Genomic DNA, 21,633 nt, shown 5'->3' with positions numbered 1-21,633 from the left:
GCAAAATGAGTTGTAGGGCATTAGTGCGCTGTCACCAAAACAACACTGAAGATGACTTAATTTTTCTGTTACGTATTTGTCAGGCACACATTAGCATTTACACTACAAAAAATATATGGTCAAATGTGTCCTAGATCACCCCGTTATGTGGTTTGAGTGATTGGACCACAACAGGTCTTGGTGGTCATTTACACTTGTGTTTAGCGCTACCCACTTGTGACTGGATAACCCAAAACTATGTCAACAGTTAGCCTAACCATTAATTGGCAAGAATTTTTTTCACCAGTTGCGCATGTCGGTCTATTGGTTAATCCTGCTATTCTTCACTTCTGCACTGTGCACCACTTGGATCTGGCAGGAGCTAATGTTAGCTAGCAGTACCGCTCATTCGCCGATTACTGCTTGTAGCCTAACGCCATCTTGATCCAACGTTGTTGTGGAAACACGGCGGCAAACCGCCAGTGTCCCTGAGCAATTTTGAGCTGTGAACCCCCTTTAGCCTTGTTAAGTGCATTATCACTGTTAATTACGTTAGTGCCGTTAGCAGTGTCATAGTCACTAGTGGTGCTAACATAGTTAACAATGTTAAAGACGTTATGAATGAAGCCGCATGCTCACCAGGCCTCCTTGTATACAGCCGGAAGATGGTCACCATATTTTTGCAGCTATGTCCCGCCACCAGGATAGCATTACAAGTGGTAACTCTCAGATGAGCAACACCGCTAGCTAGGTCCCTTCTAGCCCCTTTGATGCACAGTGCAGAACAGCCAAAGCTAACGGGCACTGTGTTTCAGAATGTTAACGCGGCTAGCTGTCTGTCTGTCAGCAAAGCCATCATAAAATAAAAGGCAAAACATTTACATCACAAAACATTAAAGTTTCATCACCTCTAAATGGACAACACTTTGAAATGTGTTGCTAAGGCTCACTGAGTCAATGGAGCGCCAGATTAAAAGTAAAGGCTTTTTGGAGGCTTTATTTCGAGTCTTTTTTCTTCTTTTTTTTTTAATTAACTGGTTAGTTACTGGTTAATGGGTGTTTGGCTATCGAAAGCAAAATTAACCAAAACTGACATCTCTATCCAAGATGCATGCTAATACCAGGCATAAACCAGCTCCCTTAGTTTGGCTAAACTGTATTTGGAAAAGCTGATCTTGTTACTGCTTTTTTTGTGGCTATTTAGACTAAGATCAGAGTCAACTATAACACTAAGGAGGACACCACAAGTCATAGATGTCTAATTCAATATTAGCGTACTTCTTAAAAAATATATAATATGTGTAGGCCTACCAGAGAGACATTATTTTGGTTAGTTATTACATAACGCATGAACTATTACATTTTTAAAAATCACAATCCACAATCTGTAAAAACAACTATATAATTTAATAATGTATTACAAAATACAGGTCATACACGTGTCATCACATAATGAAGTAAAAACGTATAAGATTTTGTCAAGTTATTACATAACACAGTGTTATTACATAATGTGTTGTTACAGGCGTATATTATGTAAGGAATAGTGAATGAGGGAGTGTTTCAGGATGCAGCCTTGGATTTGTTTCATTTTCACCCAGCATGCACTTGGAGGTGTGGTTCTGCAATTCTTCCAAATGACAGAAAATACCCACTCAAACGTCCAGCTGCAGAGCCCAGTGGTCTTTTACGATCCATTTGAAACAGCAATTACCACAGCGGCTCGCTTTCAGCAGCCTGACACACTCACATATGTAGACATGCAGTGATGATGGGAACAGGCCTTAATTGGTGAGGCAGTTTTAACCCCTTATCACGGAGCGGGGCAAAGGTCACAGCTGCCCCGTCACTTATCCTGCAGACTCATTTTCCTTATGTGGAAACAGGCATGGGTCAGGATATCAGGGAGGCTCAGAGGGCGATTCCTCGAAGCTGCTTTCACTACTTCATCTAACATGTTCGCCATTTTTCTTTTTGGGCATAGGACTAGGGGATCATTTAATATGTTTTAGTGGCATCATCCAAATTAATGATTCCAAGAAAATTGTAATTTAAAAAAATAACAAAATTACTTTGTGTGTTCAGCTTTGAAATTTGTCTTTGTTGCTGATATAAAGCTGAGCTGAACGATAGGACCTTAAATCTGTAATTTCCTAATAATCTTGTCTGATGTTTCCTAGAAGTAACTGTGTAATTTGATACTGTTTATTGAGAAAATGTGACATTTCCTTAAAAAAAAAAAAAGACTCAATTCAAATCCAAGTAAATATTTTTTCAGTACATATTTAATATTGGGAACTATATTCTTGTTGAACTTTATGCTGTCTTGTCAACAACTTTCAAATTTCTGCATGTTCAGCTGACCTGCTGTGCACTGATGAAAGACTCTAGTTTCCACTGGCAATTAGCTGGAATTAATTAATTGGAGGCCAGTTAATTGGACACCAATTTGTTTCCACTTCCCTTTAATTAGGACCAAATTGTATTTCTAGGAAACTTCCTGGGTCTTTGAGCAGAAAATCACGCACACTGCTCCTGCTCAGCTTCACAATTTATTAGTAACACTAACGTTTCTGTCCTTCTGGACCTTCGTCAAGAGTGTTCAGCACCATTGTTTCCAACACTGAGCATAAATAGAAACTGCCCCACCCATTTCACACCCAAAGCTGATTCATTCTCCCACACCTGTGCACATCTATGAAATGGGTGAAATGATATTTTCCAATGCACCTGCATCTAAGACAGTATGATGTGTGAATAACTTTTCTTAAACTTAGGAAAACTTCCTGGGAAATTATTTGGAAATTACAAATACCTAAAATAAAGTGCTGTTTTTTTAATAAACATAAGTCCATGTCCATTCTCAAGTGTACTGATTTCCGAGCTTTTCAATTCCTTTAACCATGTTGTTCTAACAGTTGCACATTGCAAAACAATGACATCAAACTCATTCAATTACGCTGCTGGAAACTTAGTTAGTTATGGTGGTGAGGAAGCAACTGTCCAAAGCGTGGCTCCATTTCATATAGAAATCTGACAACAGTGTTGCTTGTAATGCCTGTAAAATAATAATGCCTTTTTTCTACTCTCTCTCTACACTGTGTTCAGACTCAGACATGATGAAACAGTTGCGCTGATGCTGAAACCCTGTGTAGGCCTACTTCTTTCCACACAAAAAAGATGTCCAGGAATCAATAAGGGAATCGATAAAGATTCGTACCAATACTCAGAATGCTCTCCCTGCCTCAGGTTTTCCCATGAAGGTGCATGAAAGGGCAGGGAGGTTTGCTCTCCCTTGCTTATGCGTGGAAGGGCAGAGAAGTGTGCTCTCTCTGCCTTAAGGCGCTCCATGGCATTGTAACAATAACATTTTGGGCGCCCAGTAGCTCAGTGGGTAGGGCAGATGTCCCATACACAAAGGCAATGTCCTTGCCTCAGCGACCATGGATTCGATTTCCAGCTTGCAGCCCTTTGCTGCATGTCATCACCTCCCTCTTTCCCCCTTTCATGCTTAAAAGCCAAAAATAACAATAAACAAAACAATAAAACCTCATCAACTTCCATCCTTAGTTACAGATATGGTTCATTTGAGGTTTTGCTAAAAGTGACACTATGAGATAAGGAGCTTCCTGGCTACTGTGGCTAACAGCACTGAAAGTGTCTCTAAAGGTCTGACGCTGAAACTCCATAATAAAGGATTTAACAGCCTCCTGCAGCCACAGTCCAATGATGAAACAATCCCCCTTCTAGTTTATAGATGTATAACGTCTCCCCACAGCCTGCAACCACATTAAAAAAAGTTCTAACAAATGTTCCATTGCAGGAAAAAAATTAAAGACCTTTATAATGTAATAAAAGTCTTTTTAATACCCTCTGAGGCCTGTTTTGAGGGAAATGAATTCAATACTTCTTTGAAGACCTGCAGAAACCCTGATGAGCACACTGAGTTCACAGGTCTGCTTTGGATCAGGTCAAAAATCTCTATCTCTCTCTCTTTTTTTCTTAAAAACATGTATTTCATTTAGATCTGCAATGCCATGATATACTAATGATATATCTGAAAATATATTATTGTGAAACTGATGGCCGAATCACACAACATAGGGGTGAATGACTGCTCAATAATTGAGGACTTGCTCCTCTTAATCCAGGAGTTGAACATGTTATAGTCTCATTTATATGCATGAGTGTAAAACTGAAGCCTCTGCGACATGATAACTACACACCATCTTGTACTCCATGACTCGTTCGTGCTTTTTAACGACACGCAGCTCGCTTGCATGGAAACCAATATCCATGACCAAGTCATTTAATCAGGTATCCGGTGCTAAGGTGGATTACAGCGAACACTAAGAGTAACTCACGACTTTACACACACATACTCGACGGCTTCACTTTGTGCTGCTGCCAGCCAGGTTTATAATTAATGACACGAGAGCTCTGGCATAGGTTGGTGAGCTGTTGGAGTATCCCATCCATCCATCCATCCATCCATCCAGTATGCAGATTAGAGCCGAGGTAGAAAACACACGGATGATTTTGAGCGCGAGAGTCATGAACATCCACAGATTATTTCAGATTTCACGCTGCTAGTAAACAGATTAGGATACAGTAATACAACAGGATTTCAACACTACACCATCCTAATCGAGAGTGACACACCCTCTCAATCACACGTACTTGTCATTCAGGTAGAGTGGCGACAGTACCTGAAGACAAACCAACTTCTCTCTGGACGAGATGACTGACCTTTAAAAGATGCAGAGTTGTGCTGTTGCCAGTTTCTGTGAATAGAAGACAAATATATCTGTGCCAGAAGGACAAGGTTGTTGTTGATGCAGGAGTGTGTGCTTGTGTGTATTTCAGGGAAAAGAGGATGCAATCAGCTTTGGCTGTCTGCTGGGTACAAGGCTAGGCAGAGAGATTAAAAGAAAGGCTGCTCTCTTCCTGGGATTGGAGTGAGGATGTGGTCTCACAGGGGCCACTTAGAGCCTTCCTGCCAGAGTAACCAGTGTGGTCCAAACCTGAGGTCAGATGGTCACTTTTTATTGAGTCGAAGGAGCAAGATGCTTTTATGCTTTATTTGAACAGGTGGTAAACATTACTACTTTGGAATTAGCAATAAGGGCTGGGACAGATGCTAATAAATTTACGCACTGGTCCCACCATGCCCCTAATTTGGTGGGCAAAGTGCATTTTTGATGGCTAAATGTAAATATCTGTACAAACAGAAGCCTACAAAAGAAGCAATTTATTGTAACTTAACACACCTTTCTTCAACTGACACTTCAATAAATGAGAACACATTACATATCTGTAAAACTGGGATTCTCTCACATGCATTTAAATGTGGTGGCCGGCCCCCATGTTAACATCTGCTGCCACATTTTGATTTTCTGTTTATATATATATATATATATATATATATATATATATATATATATATATATATATGTGTGTGTGTGTGTGTGTATATGTGTGTGTGTGTGTGTACACACACTCTCAGAGTGCAAAACAGAACAACAGAATGTCAGGTGAAGCTTATCCATTAATTGCACTGGTTCTCAGTTTGCTTTCACCTGCCTCTGTTAGCTCTGTTAGCTCTGCTAGCTCTGCTAGCTGTTACATCCATTAACTCTGTTAGTGCAATTAGCTTCGTTAGCTGTTAGCTCTATTAGTTTGGTTGCCGTTAGTTCTATTAACTCCGTTAGAGGCTGTGAGCTTTACTGTCTCAGTTAGCTGTTAGATCTATTAACTCTGTTAATTGCAAGCTGTATTAGCTCGGTTGGCTGTTAGCGCTAACTCTGTTAACTGTACGTGCTATTAGCTCTGTTAGCTCTAGTAGCTTGGTTAGCTTTTACTTCTATCAATGTGGTTAACTCTATTAGCTCTGTTAACTATATGGAAGCTTATCCATTTATTGCACTGGTTCTCAGTTTGCTTTCACCCACCTCTGTTAGCTCTATTAGCTCTGCTAGCTGTTACATCGATTAACTCTGTTAGTGCAATTAGCTTCGTTAGCTGTTAGCTCAATTAGTTTGGTTGCCGTTAATTCGATTAACTCTGTTAACAGAGGCTGTGAGCTATACTGTCTGAGTTAGCTGTTAGATCTATTAACTCTGTTAATTGCAAGCTCTATTAGCTCGGTTGGCTGTTAGCTCTATTAACTCTGTTAACTCTACCTGCTATTAGCTCTGTTAGCTCTAGTAGCTAGGTTAGCTCTTACTTCTATTAACGCAGTTAACTCTACTAGCTCTGTTAACTATAAGCTCTATTAGCTAGGTTAGTTGTTACCGGTATTAATTCTGTTAGCTGTTAGCTCTATTAGCTGGGATATGTGTTAGCTGTAATAGGTCTGATAGCACCATTAGCTCGCTTAGCTGTTAATTCTATTAACTCTGTAAGCTGTTAGCTCTATTAGCTCTGTCAGCTGTTAGCCCTGTTAGCTGTTAGCTCTATTAGCTCTGTTAGCTGTTAGTTCTTTTTACTCTGGTAGCTGTTAGCACTACTGGGTCTGTTAGTTGTAAGCTCTATTAGCTTGGTTGGCTGTTAGCTCTATCAAATCTGTTAGCTGTTAGCGCTATTAGCTCTGTTAACTGTAAGCTCTATTAGCTTGGTTAGTTGTTAGCGCTATTAATTCTGTTAGCTCTATTAGTTTGGTTAGCAGTTTGCTGTATTATCTCTGCTAGCTGTTAGCTCCATCAGCCATCACACTGCAGAACTCTGCTGCCCATCGGCTGCTAACAGCTAACTAGCTCTCCTCCCAGTGATTAGAGTGCAAAGATGCTCTCAGGTGTAGCATCTTCATATAGTTTGACATTTGCTATGCAATAGTTATGCCTAGATACAAAATCTCTTTTGTCCTGAAGACGTACCGGCAAAGATCTGTTTGTCCCACACAAATCTTCTATCGTCACCAGAACAACAGCTGTTAGCCTCAAGCTCTGGATAGCCCACGACGAGTACCATTCACTGTATTAGTAGAGTGCTAAAATAAAAAGGAAAGGGCTGCTATTGTTTCTCAGTAGTATGCAAGTATTTTATATTTATTTTGCGTAAATTAATTATTAACAAAATCTTTGTAATAATGAATAAATTAGCTAATCGAGAAAAGAATCATTAGATTAATAAAAAAGTAATCCTTAGGTGTAGCCCTAGCTCTTCGTTTGCTGATGTGACAGCAGAGAACACATTGCATATGGTGGTGTCGGTGTTTACTGTTTACAAATTGTTTTGCACTAATTGTAGCAGCACCACACCAAACTAAGTGCAAAATGTAATGGCTTCAACCTGCACAGTAAAAAACATGGGTAGAGTGAAAGGCCATACAGTCAATGAAAACTTGCTATGGGGATTTATTAATCCCAGATAAGAACGGGGCTATTTACTGTCTTTGATCCATCTTTAACAAAACGCTCCGTGGTTCATTTCAAAGCAGCTCTGGGAGTGGCGTCCTTTATCTCCTCTGTACCCGGCCAGTACTGTGATGCATTGTGTTGCTGGTGTGGAGGATGCAATCACAATAAGCTCCTGCTCTCTTGTTTCTGTTCGACTAACACACGCGGACAAGTGAGAGGAAGTACTCCGTTAGGTATTAATGGTCAGGGGTCTAATTTATAAAGATTGTGTATGCATAAAATGAGGCCTGAGTGATGGGAAATTGGCGACGCAGGTGGTGGAAACTATCAAATATATTTTGGCACATGCCATTTTTTGGCTTTTGTCCACACTTACATTTTTAGTATGGATCCTGAGCACCGAGGTCTCAGGGAGAGCAAAGACTGTCAGGTATAAAGAGGAAGCTATGCATGGCGCTGGCTGCCGGCCATGGTGACCATGCATAGGAGGGCTGGGCGTTGGTCCAAAAAGTCCCAGACACAGACAGCCAGGTTGGGCCACTTTGACATCCCTTAATGGGGTCCAAGACAAACATCAGTCCAAATTAGCCCCAGAGGCTTCCTCCTTTAAAAAGACAAAACCTTGAGCTGTGACATAAAGGACACACAGAGAGAGTGGAGACAGTGAGAAAAGTAAACTTTAACTGTCTTAAAGCAACTAAACATGACAGCCTCGGGAACGAGCCCCCTGCAGCAGTCAGTTAGCCCGTACACCTCGTACGATGGAAACTCTTGTACATTTTGGGGAGGTGAGCAACGATACACTTGTCTGACAGGCTGCTAAGATAAACAGTCGAAGTTATTCCAACTTCTGAGAACTCAAATTTAGAAACTTAAGAGTTCTTTCTTGGTGTTGTATTTACCAAGTGTACACAACAGGTCCTGTGACAACAAGAGCAACTAACTGCCATAAAATCCAGCCATGGCAAGGTCAACCATGAAAAGAATATAAGATAATATGTCGAGGTAATACACAGAGTGAGGTATGATAGTAAATTAAGTTGAAACAAAGCACAAATATGAATCAATTTTATAAACTATACAAAAATATATGTTGGCAGATATATAGACGAGGAAACGTTGTGTTAGGGGAGTGCATATATATTTTGTAACACTGGGTGGTACTTGGACTAAATAAACTAGGTTTTTTTACTTATTCATTTAATTGGGTGGTAAATAGACTGGGGATAGTTGTATATTAGTTGAAAATAATTTTGGGAATTTGTTGAAATAATATATCAGTTAAAAGAGGAAATTTAAGAAAGGGGTAGGGGCATGTACGTTTTACTTCTACGTACTCCTTTTCGGACACTGTTATTTGTTTTTTGTCTTCTTTATCATTATTATGGTTCGAAATAAAGTCATTCATTCATTCATTCATTCAAACTAAAGGCCACGAAAAATGGAGACTTTAGCTTCCCTGAGAAACTATTGCTTCAAGGAAAAAGTACACTTAACTAGAGCTCAAGCAGTTACTCACATAAATCGATTAATCGCAAAATCTTGCGCAAATATTTTTGATAATTGAAGAATGTTCAAAGTCCATTTTACGCAAAAACACCAAACTCTCTGGCTCTGGCTTCTCAAACCTGGAAAACTGCTGCTTTTCTTTGTCTTATGTCAAAGTAAACTCCAGGGTAGTGGCCCGCCACGATCAAAACATCTGCAGTCACCAACAGATTTTTGGAGCTGGACTGACTGCTGAAATATATATACCATTCGGTTATCTGTAGAACCACCCTGTCCGAGCACAGAGCGGGAAACACTGGACTTTTTGGCTTCTGACCGTTGACGACACAGTCAAATGTCTGTGTATCACATGACCAGTGAGGTGTGATGTACACCGTTCAGGGACTATGTGCAACTAGTTGGAGAACATAAATCCTTTTCTTCTTCTAGTGACTGTGGTAGGGTTATCTGTGGAGGCCCTGTTATACCAGTGTGATTAAAAAAATTATTTAATCGAGAAACTATTAAAAAAAAAAAAAAAAAAAGATTTAGTATTTAAACTCAACGGGTATCTCAAAATAATGAGAAACTTTCTCAAAACAATTGCGTAGTATCTTAGAATTTGTTAGTATTTCAAAAATAATGAGTTCTTGTCTCAAAGTAATGCCACTCTCAAATATTACATTATATTTTCAAACGATTTCTTTAGTATCTCAAAATAATGAGAAACTTTCTGGAAAAAGGTAGCATCTCAAAACAAGAAAAAAAAAATCCTCAAAAAATTATTAATATCTCAAAATAACACGAAACTTTCTCAAAATGAATAATAATTCAAAGTTTCTCATTATTTTGAGATATTAGGTCAATATTTTGATAAAACTTCTCATTATTTTACAATACTAACTAATAGGGGTGGTGAGAAATCGATACAGCGTAGCGTTGGATATTTTAGTGTGGCAATATCGTATCATCACACAGTGCCAAGTACCTATTTTTTAAAATATATAAACTATTAACATTACAAATACAAATTAAACTTTAGGTTTAATTAAATTAAAATTGATTTTTCAGTCCACTAGATTTTGCTGCTACAAAATAATGTCTGAGGTGAGATGAACAGACTGAAAACTTTATATTAATAGATAAAACAGATGTTGACAAAGTTTTCCTCTGGGGACATAACTTACAGTTGAAAAAAAGGTAATAAACCCCAATATATTTCATTGCAACATATTTAAAATTGCACAAATATTGTTTTGTTACTCAAGTATCGTGAATCCTCTGGTGATTCCCACCCCTAGTAAGTAACCATTTTGCCATGCTAAGTCCTTGACTTGATAAAGTTTCTCAATATAATGACTCACAGGATCTTGTTTCTTTTTCATCACAATGGCAGAAATGGGCTTCCATACATAAGTGGTTGATTACTCTTCAGGTGAATCACTTCCCTCATTCAGTAAATCCTCTTCCACTGAAGTTTATTTTGACATGTGGGAACACAAATTAAAGCCCTGAGGACACAGGTTGGATTAACCTGCGTTAATTCTGGTAAATGTGCACTACCTGCAGTATCATGTTTTCTGGAGAAGTGACAATGCCCTCAACAACAGATTAATGTTGCTAAGAAAGTGATGTTGCAACAACCGCTTGCTCTTCACAGTCTGACACATTCCTTGAACGTTGCGCTTCCATCACCAAAGCTATTGGTACACAAGCTCCAACAGGCTGCGTAAGACATAATGGAGAAGTAAAACCTAATCTATCCTAGGTGAATTAATACTGAATGTGCTAGTTCAGCAGTTAATGTCAGTAGAGCGTAATTTACTGTATTTGAAACAGTTTGTTCTTTCAAAGTTTTACATTGGCGCTCTCATGTCTTTCCCCACTTCTAATTAAAGCACTTTGTACCTAATACGATATCTTAGACTGGTCTTGTATTCTGTGTGGTGGTCACTGGCTCCATTAATCAACACTGGGTGACTCACTGCCAGAGAGTGCCTGTAAATCCTCTCCATTACCCTCTGGTGACATGCCGTTAAAGGAGCACCCATGTCCATGTGGGGTTCAATGTCATTCAGCCCATCAAAACACCCCCCTCTGGTTATTAACAGTCAGGAGGCCCACGGGATCCGCAGATGCTGAGAGGTGCTGCAAGGTGACCCGTGCTAATTTACAACATCTGCTTAAGCCTTCAACATCAAGGACAACAACAGTGCTTTTAAACATTGTAGCCTATTAACTACAGATAATATAGAGTATGTTTTACATCACATCTTTTTAAAAACATGTTGCAGTCTTACAGAAATTTGCATTTACCATCTTATTATCTTCACGCAGGCGTTGGTTTTGCAATGTGTGTCATACAGTATGAAAATCAATTGTCGGGCTCTTAAGGGACAGTTCACCCCAAAATTGAAAAGCGATGTCTGACTTCTCTCCAATAGAATGGAACTAGGTGACACTCAGCTTGTGGTGCTCAAAGTGCCAAAAATACAATTAAAAAAACTCAACAGCAATGTCTCTTTCCAGAAATCAAGATAATCCACACACCTTGTTACAAACTGTTTCATCCAGGAACTATTTTGTGTCTCTGAAACTACACCCAACGATCGTATCACCATGCAGAAGGAAGTGTGCATCTGCTCATGGACGAGATGCTCGTGTTTGTGATAGTGCAAAACAGTAATTATATCCTCCTCAGATAAGCTGTAGCATTGAGGTAATGGTATGGAACTATTAGAATAACACTGTAGCTTAGCAGAGGAGGACGCCATTAATAGTTACATCTTGCACTGTCAAGAGCAAGAGCCTCTTGTTTTCTGGAAAGAGACATTGCTCTTGAGTTTGTCAAAAGTCAAGCTGAGTTCCATCTAGTTCCATTATGTTAGAGAGAAGGCAGACATCTCTATCGCTGATATCTCCAACACTCAGCAACTAACACCAAAACAATCTCGATTAATAAAACAGCACTACAGGTAAGAGGAAAAATATGTATTTTTGAATTGTTGAATTGAACTGTCCCAGGGGCCCCAGAGCACCATGGGCCCTAAAACCCCCAGATTTAATGTGTGTCATTCGGGCTTAGGTTATGCTATGTGATATGGAACTGTAACATTTAAGTACATTATCAGTTAAGGCAGGTTCGACATGATTTGCTGGAGTCTAGTTTAGAGACCTTAATTGTTTTAATTCATATTGTGCTCATATAATCCATATTCCCAAAATTAAGTTGTTATAGTCACGTTTCACAAACTGACACAGCAAGTTTTAGCCCTATTAGGGGTGGGGGGACAAAACGATCCAACATATTGCCATATTTTTGTGTGGCAATATTGTATTGTCACACAGTATCTATTTCTTTTTATTATTATATAAATCATTAATATGACAAATAAAAATTACTGGATACATTTTGCTGCTGTAAAAACATGTCTGAAGTGAGACGAACAGATTGAAAACTTAATCTTATTAGATAAAACAGCTGTCGACAAAGTTTTCCTTTGGGGTCATAATTTACAGTTGAAAAAGGTTAATAAATTGCAATAAATGTTATTACAATGCTCAGCATATCGCAACATATCTAAAATCACAATAATATTGTATCATGACTTAAGTATCATTGAAATATCGTATCGCTGATCCTCTGGTGATTCCCACCCCTAAACATTAGAGTACTGATAGAGTGTAAAGTTCCCAAATTTAAAACAACAAGCAGCTGTACACAAACTTTACCTACTTTGGTATAAATCAAGAAATATCTAATCTAGGGCATCACCTTACAATTATTTTCATTATTGATTAACCTGCATATTATTTTCTTAATTACTCTGGTTAATAGTTTTGTCTATAAAATGTCAGGAAACAGTAAAAGATGACCATTGTAATAATTTCCCAAGAGCCCACAGTGCCATGTTCCACTTCCTGCTACATCTTATCCAACCTACAAAAACCCATACGGTATTTACTATCATAACTGACCAAGACGGGCAGCAAAATTCTCACAATCAACAAGCTGAAACCAAGATGTTTGTCTTTTTCAGGTTAAAAAAAATGACAATTAATTGATCATCAGCAACAGTTTTACATATTTAGAACTTTGGGCTAAAAAAACATGGTTCGAAGTTGGAAAATGTCTTGATTTTGGGCAGAAAACATTTACTGAATCATTAGTAAACAAGCCTAAAAATCCAACTAAGCATCAATAAGCATTGAGGTTTGATACCCAGGACCATGTGAAAGACAGCTGCTGCCTCTAACAGCAAGAAAAATACATCCAAATTCTTAAGCTGTAAAGCCTGCGTTCAAAAATGGAATGCAAACACACACTTGTTTGATCCATTTAAAATCAAAGAGGATGTCCTCTTTACAGGACTACCCTCGAGGTGATCTACACACTCCCTCCCTCTCATGGCCCCTTTCTCCTGCTCATTTATCCTCACCGTCCACGGCCTTTACACCAAATGCTGATTCAAACTAACCTGCAGCATCCCATGAGAAACAACCACAGGTGCAGGGACACTGCTCCTTCATTACTGCCGACCTGGCTCCGAGGAAACAGCACAGCCCACAGCTAAACTGTGTGCTACTTTTAGCTGATTTAGCTTTCATAGCTTTTAGCATTTTTTTTCCCAAACACCTGTGTTTGCTGTTTATTTAACAAGTGTTTTCCTCTTGAATTGCAACATATTATCATTCGAGTCGTTTAGCTGTATGCCAGCTCTGACACTGGTTTGACTGGCATGACTACAAGATGAATGAAGACAAAACCACCCGGCTGTGAGAAGAACGTACAAACAATCTGAAACATTCCACACTCTTAAATCACAACAAAGATTAAGACGCACTTTGTCTGTGAAGTTGTTTATCCGCATTGTTGCTGGCATAAAGTGTCAGGTAGTGTGAATGAGGAAATTATGATATGCCAGGAATAGCTGCAAAATTAACAGACATTCCCAACAGCCTCAACTGTACTCTGTGTTGAGTGCTAACAAGCTAATGTTAGCATGCTAAAATAAGGAAATAAACATGTTAAAAGGGGACCCATTATGTGTTTCCTTTCTTTCGGTCAAAATGTTACAATGTCAGATGTCCATAAATGTGGCCAATGTTTAAAACAATACTTTAGCTACAAGCTAATGCTAGGTTGTGACAAATTTCTCCATATGGTCATCTGCTCCAGGCACAATGCTACATGTAGCTACATGCTAATGTCAGGGAGACATGTAATCTTGGTTGCCACTGTGGTTTAAGTCACCCCTATTTCTGATCATATTCCTGCTAAAACATGTCCGGTTGTGTATTGATGCTGCAGGGTTGATATTTTTTTGTCAGCCACCGCAGAAGTTTGCATTGCCCTGGTTCCCTCATCAAAAAACAATGATATTTTTCCATTGGATTTTGGATTATTGCAGGAAATGAGCTCTGTGGCAAACAAAACTTTACTTATGTGTTCAACAAGTTAATCTTCACAACACCACGTTTATGACTTTTGAAGCCTAAATGCAATCCCCAGAAGTAAAAAGCTAGCTGACATTAGGCTAAACAAACTACACTACAATTGTGTAACACCACACCACAACAAGTCTGTAAAGTCATGTTTGGCGTAATGATGTTCTGGAAGCTCGTCTCATTTAGCCACTTGTTGGCAACTGCCTTTTTAAAGACAACTAAGAGCTTCAAATTCACAAGTGGGGTGTTTACTGACAAAGTCTGTGTCATAGAACAGAATGTTGAAGTCTCTTAAGCTTGTGTTAACCACAGATCTTATTTCAGGCATCTAAATGAATGCTAACTCATTTCCAAGTTTAGGACTCCTGCAGTGCTCTATATGGTTATCTGCATCAGGCACACAGCTACATGTAGCTACATGCTAATGTCATGGGAAACATGTAATTTTGGTCGATGATGTTTGTAATTTCTCCCCGATTTTGGATCATATTCCTGCTGGAACATGTTTGGGAGCTGTCATTGGTGATTTTTCTCCGTAGAAAGTGCCGCTATTCTCCATTACACTCATTTCCCGGCTGCACTAACTACTGACAGGAAACCTCGAACTGCAAACAAGGTCAACTGTGGATCTTTCGATTCTGCGTTTTTGAGCCATGGTGGTTATGTAATTGAAAGACTTTCCATAAGCTGAGAAAAGCAATTTAAAAATCTGTGATGTCACCTATGAGTTGAGTGGGAACTCAACTCACAGGCAGGGTTTACTGCTCATATTTAGTGGGCCACATACCATTGACGTACACTTTGAAGCAATAAACTTTTTTTTGGCAGATGCGTCAGGTGAGCAAATCCACTGAAATATATAGGCGCCATTTTGGGGCCTGGTATTTAATTATTAATATCTATGGCAGAGACAGAGATATGAGATACCTGAAAATGCTGACCAATCAGAGCCTACTGGGATTTTTGGGAGGAGGGCCTTAAAGAGACAGGTGCTAAACTGGAGCATTTCAGACAGAGGGTGAATACAGGTGCTGCAGTACGGACAGTATAAGGAAATTAAAATGTTATTTGACCACTGAAACCCAAAATATAGTATGAACCTGAAGATGAGCGCAATAGGTCCCCTTCAAAATTATACTTGCTAATCATCAGCATTTAACATTGTTATTGTAGGTTAGCATGATGATGTTAGCATTTAGCTTAAAGCACAACAAAGCCACCAATCACACTATACCTAATACTTTATTTCGTCATAAAAATGTTTGTCATGACCATAAATGTCACAGAGACTTCAAAGCTGATGACGTGTCACCTCAGTTGATCTTTGAGGACACGGTCATTTTAATAAATGTCCACTGGGAGCGTCCTTCCTTTGATGCAGACAGTAAACTGTGATTTATGGATGTGCTTCTCTAAAATTCCCCCGAGGGGGCAAATCAAAGAAATTCACACAGTACTCCTTACAAAAAATGTCCAAACTGACATGTAGCATGATCCATGTCATGTTACATCACAGCTGAACAGGATCGAATGATGAAACCTGAGGCTGACATTTATGAACAGTAGCATTTGTGAACAGTAGCAGTGCTGAATACGGGTTTCTCTCCTCCATACACACATACACAGACTGACTCACGCTGACCGATATAAAACGGAGATTTACATCCTTGCAGTGGCTGTTTATCTGCTGAAGAGGAAGCACACTGCAATCCCCTCGCCCCAGACCACATCTTAACTCACACAGCCTCTCTCGAAGTAACTGAAACTGCAGACATGGAGATGCAAGGAAGAAATCAGCTCCCACACTGCTGCCTCTCCACTCACTCATCGTAACCATGCTACTACTCTGTGGTATAGAAATGCATGAGTAGTAGAGATGTATACAGAGCTGCAACATGAGACAGGAGGGGTAGAAGGTGGGAAACAGAAGTTGACAAAAAAGATGGAAGGCTGTGAGAGAGAAATGAGGACAAAAGACGAGACCTGAGGGGTTTCACAGGAACAATTGTGGCTGGAGGTGAGAAAGCACCGGATGAGCGGCTGCACATGTGTAAACCAGGAAGGTTGCAAACCTAGAAGACAATAGCGGGACTTTCTAAATCTGGCCCTGCCCCGTACTTTGTTGTGAAACTTCTCAAGGAGCCAGAAACGAAGTCACGTTGAGAATAAAATCCTCTCCGGCAGCATCTGGTCATAAGTTAGTGCGGCTATAAATATATAATTGAGCACACATTCGCCAACATGCGTGCACACGTACCTATCTGAGAGCAAAATGTAGGTCATCTCGTGATGATAATTAGAGCTCTATTTGTGATCCCGATTTAGAAATCAGCGTGAGACACCTTCCTCATTTTGCCACTTATAGCTGACGGTGACAAGTCTGTGATCACACACCAAAACACCTTCTGAGGGGTGAAGTCTTCGCAGTTTGCACAATGTGATGGACTGATATTTCCTGTTTTGTATGATGTAATTGTTGATGATTCAGTTCATCCAAAGTCTGTAGGATTTAAAGGGACATATGGGCAGATATGGCACGTAACCACCTGGAAATAAGAACTGTTGTATTTTTGTTTGCGTAATCCACCATGTTGCACTGCCATGTTTCTGATGTAGTTCAGAGCAACAAAGCAAACACTGGCTCTAGATAGGGCAATTTGTGTTTTCCGTTGGCCACTGCAGCTCTCTTACATGCTGGGCACACGGCAGAGGTTTCAGCTGATTGCAATCTGAAACCTCGCTGCTATATGCTACTCAATCCTACACACTAGACCTTCAATTGATTAGTTGAGCAACAGAGAACTATTTCTATAATTGAAATTTGTTATTTTCCATGGTTCCAGCTTCTCAAATGTCAGCATTTATTCCTTTTCTCTTGTTTTATATCAGCACTGTATATTGGTTATTGGAGAGCGGCAACCTCCAAGGCTGAAAAATGGGGCCAGTGCGGAAGTGCCAAAAACTGCAGTTCCTCTAATGGCCACTTGAGGCTGGCCCTAAAACAGAGTAAATCCCCATAGACCCTGTTTTACTGCAGAAATAACCATGTTTACAACCCGGTACAAAACATGGTTTTGGTCTCGGAAGCTAATTTCCATGTTCACGACAGCCATACGAGGGGTAAATTTTTAAATAACTTACTCATATTTTATTTAGGCTTAAATTTACGCATGTCAGATCCATCCCACGCTGCTCCACAGCTCCAACCTATCATCTACAGTAAATACAGTCACCTCTTTCTCCAAAAAACCAAGATGGTGATGGTCGAAATGCCGAACTTGAGGTTTGAAAATGGGATTCCACAAACCAGTGGGTGACGTCACAGTAGCTAAGTTCATTATTTATATAGCCTGTGTTTATCGTTAAGACAAAACAAGACATCTGAAGGCGTCAATTACAACAGGAGTTCATCTCAATTCCCAGAAGGTCAACAGTTTGACATTAATAAGCCTGAACACAAAAAAACATTTAACCAAACAACAAAACTACAGACACTACAAATCACATCAGACATTACGAAAGTGGATGCAGCACAACAAATTAATCTTACCTAGTAGGTTTGGGTGGTATCAAGGTATTACAGTATCTTCTTTTTCAAATTAAGTGAGAGAGTCAACATAGTTTAATTCATGCAGCTTGTGAACTTGACTCAAGTGTGTGACCCAGTCTTAGAGCAGATATGTATTAGTCTAGGAAGTCTAACTTTGAGCTGAACAGAGAGACAACTGTACCTCACACTGATTCCATACTGCATAACATTCTGTGTTATAGACTGGAAAAACAATACCAGGATCTTGTTTGCACCAAATGACCTCCGTCTCCTGAGAAAGTAAATGTTGTACCTTGCTAAAAATATAATCTATATGTGCACTGCAGGATAAGCAGCGTCCACATAACGCCCAAATATTTATAGAAGGAAACCTGTTCCATCTGTGTGTTATGGATGGTAACTCTACTGACAAAACATTTCATTGAGAAGAAAAAAACGTCAGTTGCAGCTCTATTTAAAGTGGATATGGATATAACTTTTAGCTGTCTCTGTGTCAGCAGTTTGTTTGCAGTGATTTCTGGATCGTAAGGAAGACCTTCCCCTATCAAAGTAATGTCCTTACACTGCTGGGAGGTAATAAGCTGTGACCTAAGAGTCTGTGCTTACAAGACTGGATAAAAAATACTGATAGTTTCAGTTTCAATTTTTCCCAATTATATGCTGATTTGAATGGAAATGACACCCTCGCACTGGTGGTATGACATCTGGCAAAAGCAATGCAGCATGGAGAGCAGGCTGGTTCAGTGGTATATGAAGTTAAGACTATCACTGAAGTTTCCTTTCACTTTTTGAAATGCAAAAATAGTGCTGATAGATAGGACAGACAAGACAGACAGGACTGATATCAGTGATAAGAAGGAACACTGCAGCTTAGAGCTCTTCCTACGGTATAAACGAGTCTAAAGTAAGAATTTAAAGTCATTATGCAACACCCCACATCTCCTCAGATCTGCATACTGTGAGGGAATTTCCACTCAGACTGGGAGCTGTGGTCTGGGGTGGACCAAGCTGCCGCCCAGCTGCACATTCATGACCAGGAGAGTCAGCTGTGCTCCTCAGTCACCTCACTGCTCAGCACAGAGCACATCAGCCAGGAGGTGATTCAAACAGCTCGCCTCCACATGGCAAACCACACACACACACACACACACACACACACACACACACGAAACACGACAGAGTGGTCAGATCTATAATAAACAGCTCTGTAATAATGTCAACTTTCCCCACACACACTGTTATTATCACTGCTGGAGTTAGAAAACAATTAAACACAATAAATATTCTCACAAATCCGTGCCAACGCTCTCCAGTCGTCAGAGTCAAGGTAGAAACGTTGGTGAAATGGCCTTTCCGGTAAAACTTTTCAAAATAAAACAAACAAAAAAAGAACAACAACATACACATGACAACATCAGGTTTGCTGCTATTGAATATTTTCTGTATCAGTTACTCGGCCAAGTAGTTTATCAGTTAGTCATTGAGGGTACAAAATGCCAAAAAACTAATCCTAACATAGAAGCTGCAAGGGGAAACTAGTGTTTTCAAAATGTCTATTTATCAATACTGAATATTTGAAACAGTTTCAATACCCATTTCCTGCTTTTTCGCTCTCTGTTGACATTTACTACAGTCATTCTGATGTTCACCGCCACCGACCAAGAAAAAAAAAGTTGTCACTGTCAAGCTATAGCCTTGTTATATTTATATTGCACTAAAAATAGAATTTTAGGTTATCAATGTCAATTATTCTCTGTGAAAAGCAGTGATATTTTTCAAGGTATCGTATCAAAGTTTGAAATTACAGTCTCGTGAAACACAAGAAACTACTTCACACTTTTGTTTGCAACTTTAACAACTAATCAAATAACAATAATAGTTTATTTTCTGTTCAACTACACATTTCAGTTAAAACAACCGTGAATATTAATGTCAATTATTCCCTGTGACATTGAAAATGGTATAACATATTAATACTTTTCAAGGTATTGTATGAAATAAGAAATTCCAGTGTGGTGACAACACTAGAAGAAACTGCTTCATACATTTATTTGCAAGTTAAACAATTAATCGAAGAACAAAACTGTTCATTTTCTGTCCATCAGCTGACAGGTTAATCTATTACTGATTTCAGCATTTTTTAATTAGCTTTTGAAGGAAAGGTACTTTTTTTCTCATAATTTAAGTAACAGTATTATAACTTCCTATGTCTATGATGTGAAACACTCAACTGCCTTCATGACAGTTTACAATTACTCTAACTGGCTGGGGACAATCAGGCTACAAGTCCAATTTTTTAACTACTTAAAAAGGTAGATTTTGTGCAAAATCCTCAATAAAATAACCCCATATTGGGTTTTACGAATTTTAATTAATTTATGAAGTTGTTAAAAATGTGTAGCCTCAGAAAAACTCTACTTTTACGCTCATTTAAACCCGTAATAAATTGTAACTCGTGTATTTTTAGCAGATATTTAATATGCTTTTCTTTTGAAGGCCACAGCCTGTACTTCCGGTATCGTTGGCATTACAGGCTACTAGCTTCCCGCAGCTGCTCCACGCTGACTGCGGCTCGAGCTGTCCCGCTACCCGCCGCCCTGCTGTCGGAGGCGGCTACAGCTCCGTGCTGACTGCGTGCTCTCCTGTTACACAACTCCCACGGTCACAGTGAAACAAACGACTGATAAAACGCCGACACACTGTGACTGTTACCGGCTGAGTGCGCGCGGAGACGTTTTCAGCTCCGGCGTGTTGATGCTCATTCCCGCGGCTCCGACCACACAGCAGACAAATCCAATGAAAGATGCTCCGGCAGCGGCGTGCCAAGACACATCTCTGCCTCCCACAGTCCATGTACTAATCCCGATACACTGAACCACCGCCGATTTAAAACAGAAAAAGAAATAAAACCCTTCCTACCGTAGACATGGGCTGGTGCGGGCGGTTCCTTCCTCCTGCTGCTGTCAAAGAGGCTGTGCGGTGCGGCAGCTGCGGACTCTCTGCCTCCTCCCACCGGCCGCCCCTGGGCTCTGGCTGCTGGGATACTTCCACGGATCCGCCGACTGCCTGTCTGTCTGCAGACTACAGCAGCGAGACAGACTGCCACACTAATGTGGGATACTGAGTGGGCAGGGCGCGTCACTCCGCCCGTGGGCCCTCCCCTAGCCCCGCCGTTACACGCCGTTCTGACGAGTGCAAATCGAGCGTCACGCCAAAGCTCATTCAAAAATATGGGAAGTTAACGTGGCGTGTTTGTCATGCGTGGAGTCGTTGATTGTTAGAAAGCATTTAGTCAGTTTCTCTTTGACTAATAAAAATATAAAATTCGGCATGTGTCACATAAATATAAACACATTATTTAACTTTAATATAACATTTAAATGGTTACATTGCAAATACAGTGTAGTTTTGACAATAGCTTTTAAAACTAGGATTATCATGCAAAGGCTTATAGTTAGGGACATTTATGATGTGTGCCATAGATGGGGTTTCATAGTAGCCTTTCAGCTAAGGGTGTAGGTCCATCTTAACATTTTAGCATCAAACACTTAATTTCCTGCATTCTGCTGGACTTTTATGCACCAATTTGTATATATATCTGTATATATATATATATATATATATATTTAAATCAAATTTTGGCAAAATAAAAGTCCTCAGCAGTGGCGTAAGGAAGTTATTATGGGCCCCAGTGCACACTATTATGACGGGCCCTGGTGCTCGCTATCATGCATGTATTGTCAATGACATTAACATAAATATTACTCAACAATCATCATTGCAGCGTGAATGGTTGTTTGTCTCTATGTG

At 39.7% G+C, this 21,633-nt stretch overlaps 1 protein-coding gene across 2 annotated transcripts in view; it reads right to left on the bottom strand.

The window, feature by feature from the left end:
• si:dkey-97m3.1 (fatty acyl-CoA reductase 1) overlaps positions 1-20,934 on the bottom strand; it is an 85,280-nt gene extending 64,346 nt beyond the window's left edge. The window contains exon 1 of one of the 2 annotated variants that reach the window (XM_049566484.1): positions 20,743-20,934. In XM_049566484.1, the coding sequence (XP_049422441.1) occupies positions 20,743-20,751 (9 nt within the window). In that variant the 5' untranslated portion in view covers positions 20,752-20,934. Of the gene's footprint in view, positions 1-20,535; positions 20,676-20,742 lie in introns of those variants that run through there. The other variant, XM_049566483.1, reaches the window with a different exon arrangement.
• Positions 20,935-21,633: the final 699 nt, after the last annotated feature.

The sequence above is a fragment of the Epinephelus fuscoguttatus genome, linkage group LG22, assembly GCF_011397635.1.
Source record: "Epinephelus fuscoguttatus linkage group LG22, E.fuscoguttatus.final_Chr_v1".
Lineage (NCBI taxonomy): Eukaryota > Metazoa > Chordata > Actinopteri > Perciformes > Serranidae > Epinephelus > Epinephelus fuscoguttatus.
The sequence above is the reverse complement of the archived record's forward strand: the minus strand, read 5'-3'. Positions and strand labels throughout refer to the sequence as shown.